At 36.2% G+C, this 21,913-nt stretch overlaps 1 protein-coding gene across 2 annotated transcripts in view; it reads left to right on the forward strand.

The window, feature by feature from the left end:
- The window catches only part of LOC129745201 (kelch-like protein 17), a 146,573-nt gene that overhangs the window by 114,664 nt on the left and 9,996 nt on the right, over positions 1-21,913 (forward strand). For both annotated transcript variants that reach the window (XM_055738128.1, XM_055738129.1), the window contains exons 3-6: positions 572-770; positions 950-1,046; positions 9,048-9,169; positions 16,019-16,133. In XM_055738128.1, coding sequence (XP_055594103.1) covers positions 572-770; positions 950-1,046; positions 9,048-9,169; positions 16,019-16,133 — 533 coding nt within the window. The remainder of the gene's footprint in view (positions 1-571; positions 771-949; positions 1,047-9,047; positions 9,170-16,018; positions 16,134-21,913) is intronic.

Below are 21,913 nucleotides of genomic sequence, written 5' to 3' on the forward strand. Positions count from 1 at the left end.
TTCAAAATTTATGAAAATAAGTGGATACAAACCTCACTTTCACCGATTTCTAAAACTGATTAATTTATAAAACAGGATTAAGCGAAATCATAGAACCAAAACGTCAGCAAAAAAATCATAGTCGTGTATAGTCGTCGGCAACCTGAACGTGCAGTACTTTTTATTATTATTTTTGTTTTGTCGACGGCAGATCAACTATCGCAAAATCCGCCGCTTCTCTTGAGTTAAAATAATTCCGAATGACAGCAATTGTTATTGTTCAATATTTAAAACAAAATCAAATGAAGCCTATGAAAATCATTTTCATTTATTTTCCATTCGAAGCTGATCTTATGTGCGAATGAGAATGAGGGATTAAACAAAAACTTTAATTCTATTCAGAAAAAAATAACACAAACCCGCTTCCACAGTTAATATTAATGAATACATTGCCAGTCATTTGAATAGAAATGCCATTGTTAAAAACTCCATCCAGACGGGGAGGTATCGTGATTACTATGCATGGAAATGCATGAAAGCATAATTATGTGTTTTGGATTCTCATTGTGGTCTCGTTTTTTTCTTCCGCCAGGTCCCCAGTAGCAAACGAAGGATCGACCGTCACCGGAGAAGATGTCACGACAGTAACCAGCAACTCGACGCAAACACCGAGCGACCTCAGCCCCCCGAATATGTCCGGCGAGGACATTTTACCGCAGGCTCATCACCAGAACCCGGGTCACTGCATTGCTTCATTCTCGGCCATCAACCGGATGCGGCAGAACGTTCAGGTAGGTTATTTTAGTACTTTTGTATGTGTCACTTCATCTACAACACCACCAAAAGTGTCCGGTGTTGTCCGTAATTTAGGTATGAAAGTGCAAACACCTTCCAAGCACATGTCTGACGTATCAGATTTAATCTAAATCAATCCATTTCCTCTATCTCTCTTCCATTCGACCGAAAACAGCTCTGTGACGTAACCCTGGAAGTCGGAGGGGAAACCATAAATGCTCATAAGGTCATCCTGGCTTCGGTTTCACCATATTTCTATGCCATGTTTAACGGTAAGTGGCTGTCGGTAGCCAGTGGAATCATATTTCCGGAAGCGAATATGATTTTTTAGGGTGTGCCATCTGTACACCCAAAGAAGAGGTTGCAAAATTTAAATGCCCGTCGGATCTAACTTTGTGTCGAAAATACGCTGAAATGAGCATTGCGCCAGAAGTTCAACCTCCAAATGATAGATTAGGGTGTGGAGAACAAACTTTTGTATGGGTACAACCACAAAAACAAACAAATTTAGAGATTCAGATTCAGATCTTTGAACAAAGTCCACTTTTCGAATATTTAGTTTTAAAAAAAAAAATTCTGGATCGAAAAAATTTTCACAAAATTCATATATACTATAAATATTTTTTTTATTTTTGTGGATTTCATACTACATGTTCAAATTAAAAAATGAAAAAAAAATTTAACACAATTTTAAATTAGCAAGCTTTTTCCTAAAAATCAAGGACTGCCTCGGCGGTCTGATGCTACGATGTTGATTACTCAAGATTGGCAAAGAGGCTGAATTTTGGGTTTAGTGTCTTCTGTTTTTATTTATTCTGTTCAGAAAAATATGAGGATTTCAAAGCAATAACAAAGAATAAATCTTTGTTGTTTTTCAGTTAAAACATATTATAGTCGGTATTATAGTTATTATAGTATTATAGTTATAAAAAATATATTTCATATCGATATCTCGGAAATTATCTGCTGTGTTACCGCAAATAACTATGAGCTTATCTTTTGAATTCAAAAAATATAAATATAAATTTTGTTGCTTTGTATTTCAGAAACAAGAACATTTATGAAAAACTTGAAAAATAATTTCAATTATTTGTTTAAAAAGCTTTTACATAAAAATTTTACCTTAATACACATCAAGATAACGAATCCTTAATAATTCTTTATAAAACACCATTACTAGCTTACAAAACTTATAGGATTTTTTCTCATACTAATATGAGCAACTCTTATCTGGCCTTTACCAGTTTTAACCAGAATAAGCCGGCAAATGATACCGCTGATAAGCATTCGAATTATAAACCGACGATTCAATTCGTTGAACCAAATTTAGAAATCTAATCTTTACGTTAAGTAGTATACGCCAATCATTGACACGCTATACTTGCCATTTTATTTGGGTTTCTTTTGTCGGTAATAATTTGACAATCATGCATCGATAAACATTTATGACTGATAACTGGTAATCGGAAGGACCGATGATGACTGATTTCAGTTCTTTCTTTTTTTTTTTTTTGATAATAATACTTTAAGGGTTTCCCACTAGACTGAGTTGATTTGAGGTCATTTTTGAATTTTTCAAGTTTTTAAGTTCGTATGGGAAAACTGAATACCTATTATGTTCGAAAAAATCTCACATCGTGAGATATTTTTTTAATCTTTTCGATTCGCATTGAAAATTTCAAAAATCGAGCAATAAATGTACAAATTATAACATTGAAAAAATTTATTTACAGCGCTTTTTTCTGTGTAGGAATTTGATGTGGGACATCCTATAATGACTCCTCCAGGTTTTTTCGTGTAGTGCTCAGTATTTCTAGCCTCTTGGCTCAGAGCTCAGAGATTGTAATTTTTTCTGAGTTATAAAAGGCAATAACACTTAACTCAGATGTCTCCGGTCAAATCTGACAGCAAATTTGAACTCCTGGGAAAATATCACTTGGCATTAGTACAATTTTCATGTCCTTAAACCTGCGGCTTTGAATTTTTGCAGTTCAAATCTAATGTTCTGAGTTCATTTCGGTACATCTCCGTACCTGAAAATTATCACATTTTCAAGGGCGATGGAAAGTGTTAGCGAAACATGAGATACTATGGCGCGTTAGCCAATTACACCACGGTGAACGTGACGAAATAGGCTTCAACATGCGTAGGAGAAAGTGTTTTCTAAATGTGCCTAGAGGTTTGAATGCGCCTACGATCGTTTGACGTTTAAGGGTTTAATAATGATAACAAGATGGAATAAAAAAGTGTTTTAGTATGCCCCCCCCCCCCCCCCTCGTGTTGTTAAAATGCCTTTATCCCAGAAAAAACTGGTTAGTTAGAATATATTTATGATTTTTATCATTAAATCTTTGAATCTTAACTCGAATTAAAATCTTAGATAATAGATGAATAGATTTAAATTTTTCAAATGGAGGAACTGCCTTCATAATATGACAACCCTAACTTTTTTTTCCATAGATTTCCAAAATACATAGATTTTTATATACCTACAGCTTTGTCATATGAAAGTTATCAGTTTCAAGCTAATAAGCTAATAGCTTATTTTCATCGAATACACAACATTTTCACATCATACCTTGCAAAACCGAGGATTATTTCAAACAAAATTTCTGTGCGAAAAGTTCATATCAGAATTTTTAATATTGAATAAGCGAAAAACTAAAAGCAGATCGCTGAAATGACCTGCAAATTTATCCCCAATAAGCTAACAATGTTGCCTAGCTATAAGTCATTAAACGGAAAACCTAACCTCAAGCAACAATTTATTGCAAGCTTCAGAGCTCGTAAAAAGGCAATGAGACTGGTGATTTCTGATGGAGGAAAAATTTATGAAAAACCCTTTTTCAAACAAATTTCCAATTCAAAAAATTTTTCAAAAATTCCAAATTTTGAAAAAAAAACTTTGGTGTTCGCTGTTATTAAACGCATAAAAAAGTAATCTTGTATGTGCACTACCGGCCGTAAGTTTAGGATCATTTCATTTTTTTTCAAACATGCAAATTTTGATCAGCCACATCTCAGGCTTCTTATACTCAAGTTGCATTCGCCTTGTTCCATACTTAAAGGGTGGAACGGTCAAAATTTGGTCAATATCAACTTGACGTTTTACACTTGACTTGACAATTTTGCATTTAAAAAACCTGAACACCCCTTATTTTGAAGGTGTGTGTGTGTGTGTGTGTGTGTGTGTGTGTGTGTGTGTGTGTGCGTGTGTGTGTGTGTGTGTGTGTGTGTGTGTGTGTGTGTGTGTGTGTGTGTGTGTGTGTGTGTGTGTGTGTGTGTGTGTGTGTGTGTGTGTGTGTGTGTGTGTGTGTGTGTGTGTGTGTGTGTGTGTGTGTGTGTGTGTGTGTGTGTGTGTGTGTGTGTGTGTGTGTGTGTGTGTGTGTGTGTGTGTGTGTGTGTGTGTGTGTGTGTGTGTGTGTGTGTGTGTGTGTGTGTTTGTGTGTGTGTGTGTGTGTGTGTGTGTGTGTGTAGAAAGTTGCTCCTATTTCGATTTTGGAATTCACTCTTCAGTTCTCAAAATGCCGTCCAAGGAAGAAGAGCAGCGTATCAAAATTTTGCTCGAGCATCGCGAAAATCCGAGCTACTCGCCCGCAAAGCTGGCAAAATCGCTAAAAGTTGCCAATGCCAACAAATGTAATTAAAGTGTTTGGGGAACGTTTGTCGACAGCCAGGAAGTCTGGATCGGGGGGAAATCGAAAACCGTAAGCTGCTGAGACGACAAAGAGAGTTGCCGGTAGTTTCAAGCGAAACCCTAACCTCTCTCTCCGAGATGCCTCAAATAAGCTGGGTGTATCGTCTACAACCGTGCATCGAGCCGAAAAACGAGCCGGACTATCGACTTACAAGAAGGACTCCAAATCGATGATAAACAAAAAACGACGGACAAAGCGCAATCCCGGAGGCTGTACACGACGCTGCTGACGAAGTTTGACTGCGTGGTAATGGACGACAAAACCTACGTCAAAGCCGACTACAAGCAGCTTCCGGGACAGGAGTTTTATACGGCAGAAGGAAGGGGAAAGGTAGCAAATATTTTCAAGCACATGAAACTGTCAAAGTTCGCGAAGAAATATCTGGTTTAGCAAACCATCTGTACAGCTACCTGAGGAGTGGAAGGAGTGGTTAATATGCCTCATCTACAAGAAGGGCGACAAATTGGACTGTGAGAACTACCGAGCGATCACTGTCCTCAATGCCGCCTACAAAGTGTTGTCCCGAATCCTACTCCGCCGCCTAACGCCACAAGCGAACAGATTCGTGGGAAGTCATCAGGCCGGCTTCATGGAGGGACGGTCTACGACGGACCAGATATTCACATTACGGCAAATCATCCAAAAATTCCGTGAACACCAATTCCCTACGCACCATCTATTCATCGACTTCAAAGCCGCATACGACACGATCTACCGTAACGAGCTATGGAAAATCATGGACGAGAACGGCTTTTCCGGGAAGCTGATCAGACTGATCAAGGAGACGATGGATGGAACGCAGTGCTGTGTGCGGATTTCGGGTGAATTGTCGAGTTCATTCGAATCGCGCAGGGGGCTTCGACAAGGTGATGGTCTATCCTGCATGATGTTCAACGTGGCGCTAGAAGATGTTATTCGACGAGCGGTGGGCGGAATGCGGGGCACGATTTTCAACAGATACAGTCAACTTATCTGCTTTGTCGATGACATTGATATTGTCGGCAGATCATCTGCGGCGGTGGAAGACATTTAACGCGAAGCAGGAAGGATTGGGTTGATGATTAATACGTCCAAGACGAAGTACATGTAGGCCTGCAAATCCGAGACCGACCGAACCCGCTTGTCCAGTAATAAAAAGGTCACGATCGACGGCGACGAGCTGGAGATAGTCGAAGACTTTGTCTATCTCGGCTCACTGGTGACCGCAGACAATGACACCAGCCGTGAGATCCGGAGGCGAATTATCAGCGAAAGTCGTGCCTACTATGGACTCCACAAGCAACTGCGGTCGAGAAGATTTAGCCCTCGCACGAAGTGTTACCTGTATATGACGCTCATTAGACCGGTTGTTCTCTACGAGCAGGAGACATGGATATTGCTCGAGGAGGACCTGCGTACACTCGGAGTATTCGAGCGACGAGTGTTAAGAACCATCTTTGGCGGCGTGCAGGAGAACGGAGTTTGGAGGCGAAGGATGAACCACGAGCCCGCGCGACTGTACGGCGAACCCAGTATCCAGAAGGTGGTGAAAGTTGGCCGGATACGCTGGGCGGGACATGTTGCGAGAATGCCGGACGACTGTCCTGCAAAACAGGTGTGCGCTACGAATCCGGTAGGAACAAGACGATCAGGGGCGCAACGAGCGAGGTGGTTAGACCAAGTGGAGCGTGATCTGGCGAACGTGGGGTGCCCGAGAAATTGGAGAACGGTTGCCACGGACCGAGTGAATTTTACATTTTTTCAAACACATCCGAGAAATGTCTAGCTCACGATCTTTCGAATGAGATAAAAAAAATATACAATATGTCATAAGACAGCTAAAATATGGCCGTTCAAAATTTGCATGTTTTAAGGGACTGATCCCAAACTTACGGCCAGCAGTGAATATTTCGCATCCTACGATTTCTAACCGATTATACTTGAAGTTCAATGTCATGAGGGTTTTGATTCGTTTTTATCAGAGTTTCTCGACAGACATTCCAGTAAAAACGTTTTTAATGGCACAAAATTAATCAAGATTTGTTCTCGATACAGCTGAATTCACCAAATTGCCCTCAGTTTCTATCAAAAGAGAAGTATTGGGTCGAAGGAAGGAAAAGGATGCAGCCACCCGAAATAAAGGTTTGGCGAAGCATGAGTTGGAAAACGGATCTATAACATGACAGAAAAAAAATGTGCCCCGGCCGATGGGAGATATCAAGAATAAAGTAGAAATATTTCTAACAAAAAAAGATAAAAAAAATTTCATATTTTTTGTCAATCACGGTGCTATAAGCAAAGCACAAGCATATAGATGCTGCATAAATTGAAGGGTTCAAAATTATTTCTCAAAATTTTACTTACTTTAGAACCAGTTAAAATATGAAAACTTTCTTGAATTATAAAGCTACACACTAAGATTGCATTTATCCCGTTCGGGACCATGATTCTCCGTATCACAGGAAAACTGCTCAATTCGAACGAAGTTCGTATGGGAACTCACCTGAATCTCGGTACGCTCCATCTCTCCTGAAATCTGAAACAAACTTGCTACGAGAGCACAGGAACTAAAAGTATCCCCGTGAATTCAGGACAGAGTTCTCCGTAATCATGGGAGACATAATTCTTGTCAAATTTTCTTTCTCTTTCGCTCCTGTATAAAAAAACAACACGTTTGTTTTCTCTCGCTTTCACATGTTCAAAGAAATAAAAACTGCGAAACATTTTGACTCGCCATTTTTTCTTCCAGTTTTCGTTTATTGTCGATACTCGTGTAGAAATACAATTTTGTTCCGCAGTAGTTTCCTATGAAAATAGTACTGGAAGTGAAAATTTAGCTGATGCCAACGGATAAAAATCAAATCGATACTTTCGTGTGATCGGTATCAAGTTCCAGTGAAATTTGCGATTGACTGAGGATCTTGAATAGAAGATTCATACGACTGGTAGGAGGATTTGGGGCCAATTTCTTGCGCCCCGGTTCAGGATCTTTGGCCATGATTGGTCGATTCAGCTGCTCGGAACGCAAGGATTCTCCAGTTTTGCACGATGCAGCGGTAAGTATCATTGCCATTTGGCGTTTTTGTAAATATTGTAACAATTTGTTTTCTTAATTTACAGAAGAACAGTCCCGCAGGCGTGTTGTGTTGTGATCGTTAAAAAGTGTCCACAAAATTATCTTAAAAAAATATATTGGTTGAAGTATTTGAAAATAAATTTAAATTGTTTGGATTAACTTAGTGTTTTGTTTTCATCAAACAGTGCATTGGAATTAAATTTTTAAAAATTGAAGGGGAAAAGGATTCTTTCATTGACTACAAATCTCAGAAGAAAGTCGTTTCGAGCTCCCGGAAATATTTGGAAACTCCCTGCAAATTACAGGAAAACATCGTTCAGAGCCTACAGGTGATTTTGACAGTTGTTTTCCTGAGCTGTTTTTCTGACCTGAAATCGTCCTGTAATTTCAGCTGTTGAAAATACAGGAAAAAATCGTCATGATCACAGGAGAAAAGATTAAGTGTGTACAAATTATTGATCTATTTTTATATTCTACCACTTCTTATTTTGACGCTTCACAAGTAAATATAAAAATTATTTGCATACAAAGAAACTCATTTCAAAATTGTGTTCAAAATTACTTAGACACATTTCTGCGTTCTAATCTACTTGGGGTTGAGGTTGAAATTCTACACAAAAAGGTCAAATAGAGATATCTTTCGTATTCACATTGGTTTAGTTAGGTAGAACTGGCTTACTAAGTTGTAAGTCTGACTTCATTCAACGAAAGCCATTTTAACTAAAAATAAAAGTTCAAATTAAAAAAAATTAACTTCAAATTTTCAATAACTTTAAATCGATTTCCAAATCCAACAGGGCGTCGTGCCAGCCCTGATCCAAACATGACAGCACCGGAACTTCAATCGAACCCAACCCCTGGCAAACGGTCTCGGTCCCGAGTGCGAAATGGCAATTGTCAACCGGATCGAATATCCCGGTTTCCAATTTTGTCAAAAGCCTCGCCTCACTTTGAATGTGCGAATTGTTGTCCAAGCGCTTTACCACCAGAGGCAGTTCTCTTGTTCGAGTACCTTTTCTCTACATATTTGTGGATGTATCCATCTGTGTTTGCCACAAGTGGTCGATTGCCCGGCTTTCTCACCTCGAGGATGCTATACCTAACCTTTCAATTTCAACGTGAGGTTGCCATGCCATGAGCACCACCCAATGCTGACAATTTCCTAACAAACAACTAACCGGGGTCGTGTCGGTTGGAATCAAATTACACTTTTCAGTAAGAGATTAAATCGCATTATCGAACGGCTGATTGCGTTTCGTTTTGTTCAGTAGATGGAAAATGGTCCGCTTTAAGGGTGTTGTTCGGGCAGAAGCTCGAGCCATGTGTTTTTTCGATTGGTTTCTTGTTAATTGCTTTCATTTATTTTGAAACATTCAGAATTGAGGTACTGAACATTTTTTTCGAAAAATGAACGCAACAAAAAATAGTGCTTTACTTAGGCCACAGGAACATTGTTAAATGTGTACTTCAAATATTTTTAAGACTCTGTTCGATATATTATTTCAACTTTTTTTTCGCAGATGATATGTTGGAACGCAATCGAGACGTTGTAACGCTACATGACATCGATCCTTCATCGCTGAAGCAGCTGATTGATTATGCTTACAGTGGAGAAATCACTATCACCGAGGAGAATGTTCAGGTAGGTTTTTAGGCTGTGTGATAAGTAAACGACAATCAGCTTACAACAGCTATGAAAAGTAATATCAAAAAAATATTGAATTTCTAAATGGCTCCAACGTGAACATAATTCCTGTAAGGAGAACTTGATATATAAAATGGGGCTTAAAACTGTTATTTAAAAAAAATCATACTTAGGTACGTCTCTTAGTTTTCCCTTCAATGTTGTTTAGTAACTTTAAGTGAACAACAGTTTTGTTCAAGCTTTTACCACTGATCATATTGACACGACGCTTAGAACAAAAATCCTATCGTTTTCTGTCTAATATTGCCACCTATCGTCATCGGTATTGCGAACCTTGAAAAATTGGACCAACAATTCCCTGTAGGAAAAATTTACCTGTTTTTTAAAAAACGAACACAAACACATACAGGATCTCAATGAAACATGATGTTTCCTCGAAGAGATTCCTTTTTTCTTAACTCTAAGCGTACATCTCTCGAGGATATGATGGCTAGCATCTTTCAAACGCTAAAACCACCAACCCACCGAAAGTGTACTATGTATGCCGTGACCGGGATTCGATCTCACACCCCCTGGCTTAGAAGACTTGAAGGCTGTCCACTACGCCACGGGCGGCGGCCGTATTCAGTACGATTGTATCGTCGAGATCGCATATTTTTCCTTGAAAGTTTGGTGGATCGTTACTTTAATTTATCGGCCTTACCGGCGATAAGTGATGTTCTTTTTAGAAATGGTTTCTAAAGTTTATGAAGGTTTGAAAAAATGATTATGTCACATCAATAGTATATAAAATTTATTTAAAAAAAATCATAACAGTTCAAACAACTTCCTTTCATTCGTTTGATACAATATACATTTTTTGTTTCGCTAACTTATTGCTATCTTTTTTCCTCTTCAGTTGTATTCATTCCTAACGGTACAATCGACTTCATTTCGACATGTACACGGTTTTATCCGAGTTTGCCCGGATTTCATTGGGAAAAGCCCGGATTTTATCCCGTATTTATTCACTATATTTTCCAGAACAAAAATAAACAAACTGTGTAGTGAAAATTTTATATTTATGCTTCCAAAACGAAATTTTTTGAGCAAATTTTATAAAAATAATCATGAGAGTTTTTTTGAAACCCTAAAGTAGGTTTAAAAACTGCTAATGAGTTATGATGAAAATAATTTTTTTTCTTGATTTGTGTTGAGTAATTTCGGTTTACAATATTGAAATTCAATGATGAAAAATTCTGACAAGCTTAACCTACTTGCTATTAATTTTTTTTATCCAACACCTCAATACAAACTTTTCATTTTTTTTTATTATTATTCACTTGTGTTCTCTACAGAGCCATTTTCTTTTCTCAGCATAGCAATGTTTGATGGCAAACTATAACAGTTTTGCCATGCAGTTCAAATATTGATGACGATTTTTATAAATTTTTTTGTGGTTTTTTAATTATTTTGTGGCAGGCTTATATTCAGAATATGGAATTGGTTTGCATGATTGTAAGCCTTTTGCAGAGAAAAATAAGTGTAATGTTTTTTACCGAGAATTTTGCAACAATAATTGAAACTTTCCATTAAAAGCTTTAAATCACATTTCATAAAAAAAAGTAAAAAATACTTAGGCTGTTTTTAACTTAAACTTGTTCAAGAAAACAATACGAAACTTTTCATAGTACTCTCTGGAGCCACCGTCATTCCTAAATTTTGTCCGTTTGGTTATTACGTGAATTTATTCATACCTTCGATGTAATTTTATGGAAATCATTCTACATAAAATTCATGTTTCCCTTTCTTATCTTCTTTTTCTTTAAATTAAAAGTGTTAAGCTAAGCAAATAATTGTAAAAACAAAAACGAGTTTGGCTCCTTAAAACCTGAAGGTATGAGCCGTTTCAAATAAAGATTTACAAAAATAAAATTCTACATATTTTCTTTGAGTAGAATAATTTATTAACCATTCGAATCTTATGATATGTAGTGGTAGTAATGTGTGCACTAAATGAAATCAGAGAAGAATTTTTTTTATTGATTTGATGCTCTACTCCTTTAAGGTTTATTTAAAACAAGTTCACTAGTGTTGGGAAAAAGTGGTAGAAATGTGGTAGCACATTGTGAAAACTTTACCATGCTGAAATGTAAATATTTAAGATCTTTGGGCGTTTAATTTTTTTACAACACTGTTTCAATTTCAGCCGAATGAGATAGAATTCGAGCTAGTTTTACATCACAACATGCGAAAATATAACACATGTTGTAAAAAAAATTGGAGGCCGCAGATCTTGAAAATGTTTTTATATGGTAAAGTTTTCAAAATGTACTACAAGTGTCGAAATTTCTACCACTTTTTCCCAACACGAGTGTATTTGTTCTTACTAAAGGTCCAACAACAACAATGTCGTGGCATTTCTTTTTTAATTTTAGTTTATTTGGAACTTAAAAACAGAGTGCAAGTATTTCAAATAAAAAATTATATGTACCTTATATAAGGGCAGTTACAAACGTGTGTATTTTAAAAACTATTCAATAGATCGAAAAACTTTCTATGGAGGAAATGAAGGTGTTAATATGACATTAAATGTAAAAATATAAAAAATATTTATCAATGATTTCAAGAAATACTCTAACTTTTTCATAAAATCTCTTTTTTATCTTTGCACACTTTTTTCAGTCATGTATTGATTTATATTTTTTACCACAGAAGCAAAACCATTAAAAGTTATTTACTTGGTGTCTACTAGTCAGGCAACACTTTTTGCCGGCCGGAAATGGATTTTTGCATTGTTTAAGGAGTCTGCATTCAGTTATCCCCAATAACCATAGACTTTTTACCATATTTAAGATCAAGGGTTGCATTCCGATGGTTGGTTTGAACTTCGTGTGGATCCTAGTGTGGCTCCTCATACTTCCTAACCATTTGGTCCGAAAAAAATCAGAAAAAATCAACAGTTCATGAGCTTTCAAGTCAACAATGAAGAATTTTCGAGGCACAAAATGCGTAAAAGGAGCAAATTTGTGCAAAATTATTTTTACCATGTCTTTTTGCATCGTAAATATCTCAAACACACGTCAACTTAAAAATCTATCAAAAATAGGCAAGATAGTCCTTTTCATAACTAACACAACGCTACTAAAGTTTTCCGAGCTCTATTAAAGTAGCTATCACTAAAATAAAGTGCCCGGATACTCAATGATCATAGCCTAATGACACTTTAATATTTTAAAATGTCATCAAAATATCAATAAGTGCTAACTGAGTCCTTTAATATATTTGAAAACAATTTATTCATGACATACGGTCCTGTGGGTGAATGTTCATAGCTATTTAGTGATTTTAAACAAAAAATTTCAAGGTATGTAAATGAAATAAAACAAATTTAGTTATATAACTTCTATCGCGGCCTTTACGAACAATTTTAAGAACTAATTTCATATCTATTTCAATGCTCGTTTTTGATAATTTGCCTAGAATGCGAATAAATATTTTTTTAGTTAACTCTGTTCAAGGATAAACTAAAGTTTACTCTATGGAGCCACTAAGGGAACTATTTTCATCCACTTGTTCGTTTAACCATTTAAATGAAAAACAAACAAGAAATAATTTTTGATAAGTTTTCTACGACTCATGTAACTTTTGCTAATTATTCTGATTTATTATTTTAATATTATATATTTCGTTTCAGCTCTTTCAAATAAATCTTTTTCAATACTGGTTGCACTTAATAAAAATAAGTGAAACTTTCATAAAATGCTTTAAGTCACATGATTCACACATATAATAATAAAAACGGAAAGAAATACTTAGACTGTGTTTAACTTGATAATCAGTAACCGGAAAACATAAACTTGTTCAAGAAAACAAAACAAAACTTTTCATAGTACTCTCTGGAGCCACCGTCATTCTTAAACGCTGTTCTTTTGGCTATTACGCGGGTTGATTCATACCATCTAGGTAAATTTTGGAAATCATTATACAAATTTTCTTCAAGTAGAATAAAATATGAACCATTCGAATCTTATGATATTTATTGTAGTAGTGTTTTTTTATCAAAACGCAGAGAAAAGATATTTTAAAGTTAAGATAATGAACTTAAATAAATCAAAGAAGAATAAATGTTAAGAATTTGACGATCTTCTCATTTTTAAGGGTTTATTCATAAAGGATTCAACATCAATGTCGTGGCATTCTTTTTTTAAATTTTTGTTAAATAAAGAACTTTAAAATAGAGTGGAAATTTGTCAAATAAAAAGCTAAATCAACTTTGACAGCTTGTAACTTGATTCGGGTGCATCCAAATAAAACAATTTCTTCGGAGACCCTCAATGAGTTCTTAAAATCTTCAATTCTGCATTATTACTTTTTATCATAGACGCACCCTGAAAGTCCGGGAGAAAGACTCTCCAATCAGACCTTGGGTGTCAATTTGACACTCTTCGCTTAAACCCGGTATATCTTGCTTGTTTCTCAATCGATTGTTACATAGTTTATAGTTTCAGAAACCTCGTAACGTAACTCAAATATGTTTTTCAGACAGTATTCACTTAAAACACTTCATTTTTTCTTTATTCAAAGTCTAAGAAAAAAAAATCTAAAAAAAATCTTCGAAAAAAAAGACTGCAGATTAGCTACGAAATGCTCGAAAAAAAATTTCACTTGGCGTCCAAAGAAGCTAAAGTTAGAAGCTATACATTGTAGATATGGATATTTTTTTTAAATTTCAAGGTATTTAAGATCATGACCACAAAAATGAAAAAAAAGTGATGTAAAAACCGTAGTTTTCAATCCATGAACCGTCAAAATTGTTTAAGTCAAACCAGATAATTTTTTAAAGATGATTGAAAAGTTGACGTTATTTGGAACATTTTTGCATTCTTAGAGTGTCAAAATACAAAACACATAATTTTTGACCAATTTCCAAAGGTAGCTGTTTTTCGAAATTTTTGTCAATTTGCATTTTTTCATATTTTCTTGCACTAAAATACAGCTTTGCACTAGATTTTGAGTATTTTAACTCAAGATTTCCGCATTAATTTTCTAATCACCAGAAGGTCAATTTCATATCGATTCTAGTGGTGTAATACATTTTGTAGGTTTCTTAAACTATATATATGGAAAAAATCGGTTGAAAAACAAGAAAGAGATATTGGTTTTAGTCAGGAGGGTCAAATTGACACTCCAGGGACTGTAACGGACAAAAAAATTCAGGGACGGATTGGGATTAATATTCAAAAATCGCAGCAAATTTTTATGCGTGCTTCCGGAATCCTTTAACTTATTTGAAAACAATCTATATGGTCCTGTGGGTGAATGATAATAGCCATTTAGTGATTTGAAACAAAGTTTGTCAAGGTTTGGAATAATACGAATTCAATTTTATAACTTTTTTTGAGACCTTTACAAAACATCTTTCGAAACAAATTCATACCTATTTTAATGCAAAATTTCCGCGGAAATGCCTGAATCCTGTATTCGATATTTCGGGTTAAATTCGAATCAATTTTTAATCAACTCTATTCAACGATAAATTAAACTTTACTCTCTGGAGCCACTAAATAATTTTCATCAGCTTGGTTGTTTAACCATTTAAATGAAACACAAATATGACATAATTTTGCTATGTTTTCTGCGATACATTGCACTTTTGCAAATTACTTGGATTTGTTATTTAAATATTCTATTTTTTGTTTCAGCCCTTACAAATAAATCTTTTTCAATACTTATTCTATACGATATTGAAACTTGTGCTAATATTTAATAGCGTTCGAAGCACTCAAACGTGGTTTGAAATATCTTGTTAAGCATTTATTTAATTCTCGCCTTTATCTACTTTGGTAAGATGAATGAATTTTCGCTCTAACAATTAATTAAAACTGTAAGTTGTTCCTCATGTATGACTAAACATAGTGCAATTTTTTTATTTGAAAGATTCGGTTCTGGTTCATAGCTTGGAAAGTATTTTCAATTATGACCTTTTAGCTGGGTTTTTCGTCTTTGACCTCTTAATTTGAATAGAATTTTTTTTATTTAAATCCCTCTATTTGTTTTTTTTTTGTTTTTCTGGGGATTTAACTCTCTCGTATTATTCATCTCCTAGTCCTCTATTTGATCTGAAATGAACTATTTTGGTAAATATTGAAAGAGTCGAATCACGTACAGAGTCGATTTTTGAAAATCATACCTGCTATTGGCTCAAATTGTTTTATTTCAAATGAAAAATTTAAACCAGATCAGTCCATACTAAACTGTCAGTCCTAAGCATACCTTGAACCTCTACGCCAATACAAGTTAAGATATAAAGCTGTAGATAAATTTAAAATCATCATTTTGGCCATCTACTGCTAAACAATGATTTCCAATGTGCCCCATCAAGTCCAGTATTGTACTTCACAATCTACGAAGAACCTTCCGGTGCACTCTCTGGAGCCACAATTGTTTAAAAAAAATGAAACTTCACCACATCACCACTATACACAAAAAATCGGTAATTTTAAACTAAATATCAAACTCTCAAACTGATTGAGAGCATTAAAATATGTTGATTTCTTAAAACTTAGTTACGCCCTGATTTGGAGCTGAGATTAGATTTACAAGAGTTTTGTTCCAAAACATCTCAAAATATTGAGCCAATAAAATTCATATACAAAAAATTAGCTTAGCCATGATTTTTGGGCGTGTTCATTTTATTTAAATTTTATTTAAATATTCATATTTATACATCGAAATATTGCTTTTAGAACTGTAATAAATCGAAATAAAATCCTTTTGTTTCACTCTCTGGAGCCACTTTTATCTAGAAATAACATAACTAAACTGTTTTGACCGCATCCAAATATTTCGTTTTTTTTCAACCAGGTCTTACTGCCAGCATCAAGTTTACTTCAAATCCAATCAGTACGGGAGGCATGCTGCAAATTCCTACTTCGCCAGCTGCATCCCTCAAACTGCCTCGGAATAAGAAGCTTTGCAGGTAAGTTATTCGTTTTCTATTTTAAAAAAATCCTTAACCTTCTTCTAAGAATATCTTTCCTGCCCAAAAATATCAAGTTCATCCTTCGACTAAAAAAAATCCTTTCGCTTCAATCCATTCACCCCAGAGCGTTCTATCTGTGTATTTATAAACTCCTTAATTGGTCGTTTCGGGCTACTCAATTATCGGGAGGACATAACCGATTTCGGATACCCACCTTAAAGGGAAGGAAAAAAACAGGAAATCGGAAATAACCAAAATTCGCTCAAACGACACCGGTCGGACGATGGTCGATGCTGGGCGGATGTTATCGTTAGGATGCCCTCGGGGCTATTTGACGATAATGACCCAATGAATATGATTGATAGCCTCTTTTTGGAGTTAATTTTGCAGCCACTAAAACGATCAGCCGTAGAAGGTTGGTCTTTGTGTTTGGAGGGGGGCCCTTTTTTGGATGCTGAAATATGTTATGGAATAAAATCCAAATTTCTCGCGTGAGTTTTCATTACGTCGTACGAAAAAAAATGTAAACAACCGGTTTTATCACGAAAAAATACAAAAACTGACATAAACTAGTCGCAATTTCTTTCCATTTAGATTATTTGTAGCGTGGACAATAAATTCTATGTGTGTAATACAAATTATAAAGTTGTTTTGATAACTTTTGCAGCAGTTTTCTTTGAATTCTTAAAATGTTTCATACGACGTGATGAAAGCTCATGCGAGATTGGGTTTTTATGGCTAGCATTACACAAAATACTAAATTTCTAAATTTTCAATCTATATCTGTTATCTATCTATAAATTTGATGGAACTTCTTCCCACCATCTAAGTTAAAACTTTTGAATATGGGAGCTGATAAATATTGACCTATGAAAAACTAAGATAAGTAATTACTTTCCGATTTATCAAATGGCAATTTAACCCACGCTCAATCGTAGAATTGTAGATAAAAAAAACCCACAATCACAATCCAAGTGACAATCATGTAACAATTAATCAAAGATGTCAATTGGGGGGAAAACAGCCATTCAGAATATGTCTCTCACGTTGAGTGGGGAAAGCAGCAAATCGCAATGAAAACAGATGGATGACATAGGCCTCGGTGGCCAGGTCGTTCTTCCTCTAGTCTATTAGGATGATTTCATTTTTTTTTTCGAATTTTCTATGGTGAAGCTATTCTAAAAATTACTAAAAATGATCTCCATTTTACATTACATATTTTATTCAAATATGGATGTTACCTTCAGAAAACAAAAAAAAATAGTACAACTTTTAATAGAAATATTTAAGCCGAGTTCATAGACGCTTACCTTAACTATACTAGTGAATACCGGAATGCCTGTTTTTATTAAATCCCTCGCTTGTATCCCGCGGGAAACCTTCTAATCCCACCCTCGTTTTCTGGCAACTTTTCTACGCTTTATGGTGGTGTTAACCTTCAATCAGAACAAACAGCTTCATTAAAAATTCATCACGCAAGTTATTCCTGCTTTTTGAAAGCACGGAGTTTAGTTTATTCATTTTACTGCTGGCAATAAACTAGATTTACAAGGTGCAAGTAATAAAACGTAAGCATCATGGTTAAAATGTATTTGTGACATCAAAAATCTATTAATTAGATCGTTCACTTCAAATCAAATATTTTTTTCGATCATAGCCGTTTTACCATCTGTTAGTCTGAAAATCCGGTGTCATTGCAATCCCTACAAACGGTCAACGCAATCATTGAATCACCCTTTAAGAGGCGAGTTACAATTAGCGCCATACGAGCCGACCCATGCGCCACACAATAGCCGGTACTTTGCTGGCTAAGTAAAACAGTACATACAATTAGAATTGCAATAAACGGCCAGCAGATCACACGCGTCTTTTGTGTTCTGTCCTGTGTAGTCCCGTACCTAGCTATGCAATAAAATTCTAAGTCTGATCCGAACCGTCGCGCTGTATTTTTTAACCCGTTTGTTCGTCGAATAAATGTACGTTTTGCCCGAAAATCCAATTCCGTAGAAAAACACCATCTTTAGGGCAATCGCGACTTTATATAAAGAAATTTTCACTAAATGTAGTTCAACTATCCAACTAACACTTCACATAATTTGAAGACTGTACTTGAACTCTGAGGAAATATTTTCTATTCCTAAACAAAGCACCAACGAAAATTTTATCAATTTACAACATTTTTTGTGATAAATTCTGATTTTGTGAAAAAAAAAAACCAAAAACATATGGATTACAATGTTTTTCATACAAACATCCGTCCAAAAAAGAATGAAATCGTCTGTTGGGCGATAATGGACTTCATTTTTTACCCGGCACCATTTTTGATCACGTTCATCGATTTTGACGAAACTTGGCCTGGCACTAGTTAGATCAATCATTTTTACATCTTTGAATCAAATTTCAAGGTTTTTCAATGAAAATTGTCAAAGATACAACACATTTAGTGAAGCAATTCAAAATTTCCCTTTTTTACGGGAATAGCTGTATCTTTGTTTCCCGTCATTGTAAAGACTTCAAATTGTGTGGAGTGTTAGTTGGATAGTTGAACTAGATTGTGTGAAAATTTCATGTAAAAATATCAACCGAAAGAGAAATTTTGTTTATTTTGTTTATGTTATATAAAATCATCTGACATATGTATGTGTCCTAATGATCTACTTTATATAATTTGTACATAACATGATACTTTTCCTAAGTTCTTAATTGGTCACTTAAGCCAGATTCAATGCGGCGTCTAAAAGTTGAAATGGATACGTGGATACATTGAAGTCGAAGATATTAAAATAACGTAAAAAGCATAACTTTGCGGAACGGAGAGGGTCATTGCTGCCATATCGCGTGCATCTTGGTTCCAGAGAGAGCCAATTCCTATTGCGCAGGGTTCTTTCTGGAGCATAAATATTGCAGCGAGAGAGTAACCAGGAGCAGTCGATTTCGTTCCGAAGAATCTTTGCCACGAACATCGATTGACCGATGGAAAGACGATCCGACAGCGTATGAAGTCCAAGCAGGGCACATCGTTGTGCGTATGGAGGTAAATTTAATGGATTCTCCCAAGGTAGATCACGAAGAGTATAACGCACGAACCGACGTTGAATTGCTTCAAAACGCGCTGCCCATGCAGCTTCAAACGGCCACCATACCAGGTTCGCAGATTCCAATATTTATTGATCATTATATTATTGATCGCACCAGGCAGCAATACAAAGCTCGCAAGCAAATCGGATCAGTGAAATTTTTGCTCAAACATATAATGAATCCCAGCATTCCGTTTGCCTTCTCGAGTACCACATAATAATGACGCTTAAAAGTCATACGGTTGTCCAACAAAATGCCAAGATTCTTAATCTCCTCAACACGATGCAACTGCTCGCCCAGAATGTTGTAGTGATGCATGAAAGGATTTTTCATACGCCCAAATGTTATAATACAGCACTTCGCAACGCTCAAAACAAGTAAATTATTAGCGCACCAGTTCCTAACTGTGTTCAAGAAGCGTTGCAATTCATAACAATCAGCTTGGTTGTTTATGACTAAAAATATTTTCAGGTCGTCCGCGTATAGGAGAACTCCACATCCAATGAGCAACAAATTAATGTCGTTACAGAATAGTGTAAACCATAAAGGACTCAAATTGCTACCTTGGGGTACCCCAGACTTTGGAATAAAGTCAGAGGATTCCGCAGAACCAATTCTCACAGCCAATCGACGATCCGTTAGGTAGCTTGTGATCCATGCACACAATCGTTCGAAAAACCTAGTCGATGCAATTTTTTCAAGAGAATATCGTGGTTTACAGAGTCAAATAAATAAATAAATAAATCAAATGCTGCCGAAATATCGGTATATATCGCGACGATTTGTTTCCCGCCATCCATGTTGAATATGCAGAAGGATGTGAAAACCATCAGGTTTGAAGTTACCGAGCGTTTAGGAAAAAATCCGTGCTGATTCTCAGAGATCCAGTTCCCGCAAGTAGAAAACATGACATCGTTGATGATCCTCTCAAATACTTTCGAACAGGCAGCTAGCGATGTGACTCCGCGGTAGTTAAGAACATCTTGCTTGTCACCTTTTTTATGTACTGGGCTCATAAGCGATTTTTTTCCAGATGGTAGGAAATTTTTGCTGTTCTAGAGACTGATTAAAAATGCGTGTAAGTGGTTTTACCAGCAAAGAGCGACACTTTTTTAATACGCATGCCGGTATTCCATCCTGTCCAGCTGAAGTGGAATTCTTCAAATTATTGATAGCTTCTAAAACCATTTCCTCGCTAACAGCAAAAACATCCAGATCTAACACATCGATAAGTAATCGTGTTACAGCGGCGTTTAATTGATCGGCAGTTGGCGATTTCACTGAAAAGACACTGGCGAAATGCGTCGCAAAAAGGTAATATTTTTCGGCAGGTGACGTGGCAATACGGGTTTTTAATTTGAGAATAGCTGGAAGCCCGGACTCCGTCCGTTTGGAGTTTACAAATCTCCAGCACTTTTTTGGATTGCGACGAAGCTCGCTCTGAGTACGATCCACATAACGGCGATAGCACAGTCGATTATATATCCGGTATTGTTTAATAGCATCGTTAAAATTGATTTTCACAAATGGGCATCTGGAGTTACAAAACTTCCGCAACAATTTCGAACGTGTCTTTTTCAATCGTTTCAGGTGAGCATGAGTCCAAGGAGGTCGAAGAGGAGGTCGCACCAAGGGTACGGGTATATCAAACGCGTCATCCAGAATTGCGCAAAATATATTAACAGCCACATCTACGTTCATGTAACATTGAATGTCGGACCAGTCGACTTCAGACAGAACACGGTTCATAGCATCAAAATCCACGCGATTAAAGTCGCTGATGCATCTAAATCCTCAATATATGCGATAGGACTCGGGAACGAGATTTCAAACTCCAAAGGAGGGTGGTACACGTCTATAGGGACGACGACATTGCTCGCCTCAATTATGGGGCTGATCAGAATAGATTCATCCACGAAAACCAAATCCAGCGTTCGATTCTGAGAATTTCGAATCCCGTTTCGCTGTTTCACTTCATTCAGCGTCGTTCCATCCATCCAAGAGTGAAGCACTAGCTGTGTTCATCACTGAGACAGAATCTAAAACCATGGTGTTGTTTTGGCCAGGAATCCAGAACAGTTGCGATTGGTTGAAGTTGCGATGGCGATTGGCAGTTTGTCAAAGTTGGAGGTGGGTGCGCAACTTCCCACGATTTCATTCTTTTTTGAACGCAACTGTAACTCTAAACGCTTATTTCAAATTTTATGCTGTAACTCAAAAGATGAATATTTTAGTAACTCAATGCTCAACCCAAAGTTTTATTAAATTGCATTTTAAACAAGTTTGTCAAACACTGTTTAGATATTGGACCAACGGTTTAGAAGTATAATTCATTATTCTACTTATAACGATATTAATCAAAAAAATCTTATCATTTTTATGGACTTGTGATATAGCCCAGTTGGCAAGTCTGCTGTCTCCTGAGCCGATGTCCGCGAGTTCGAGACCAAGAGCAAACATTGAACACAGTTGTACCGGATAAGTTTTTCAATAACGATCCGCCAACTGCAACGTTGATAAAGTCGCGAATGCCATAAAGATGGTAAAACGACTATAATCGAATCAAAAAGAAAATTTTATTTTTATAGAGCTCATTTTATTGCAAAACTTCTTTGAGGTCACCTAGAATAAGGTTGCCAGATTGCCCGGTTTTATCCAGGTTTGCCCGAGTATTTGATACAAAATCTGACAAATGTCCG

The sequence above is a fragment of the Uranotaenia lowii genome, chromosome 2, assembly GCF_029784155.1.
Source record: "Uranotaenia lowii strain MFRU-FL chromosome 2, ASM2978415v1, whole genome shotgun sequence".
NCBI lineage: Eukaryota > Metazoa > Arthropoda > Insecta > Diptera > Culicidae > Uranotaenia > Uranotaenia lowii.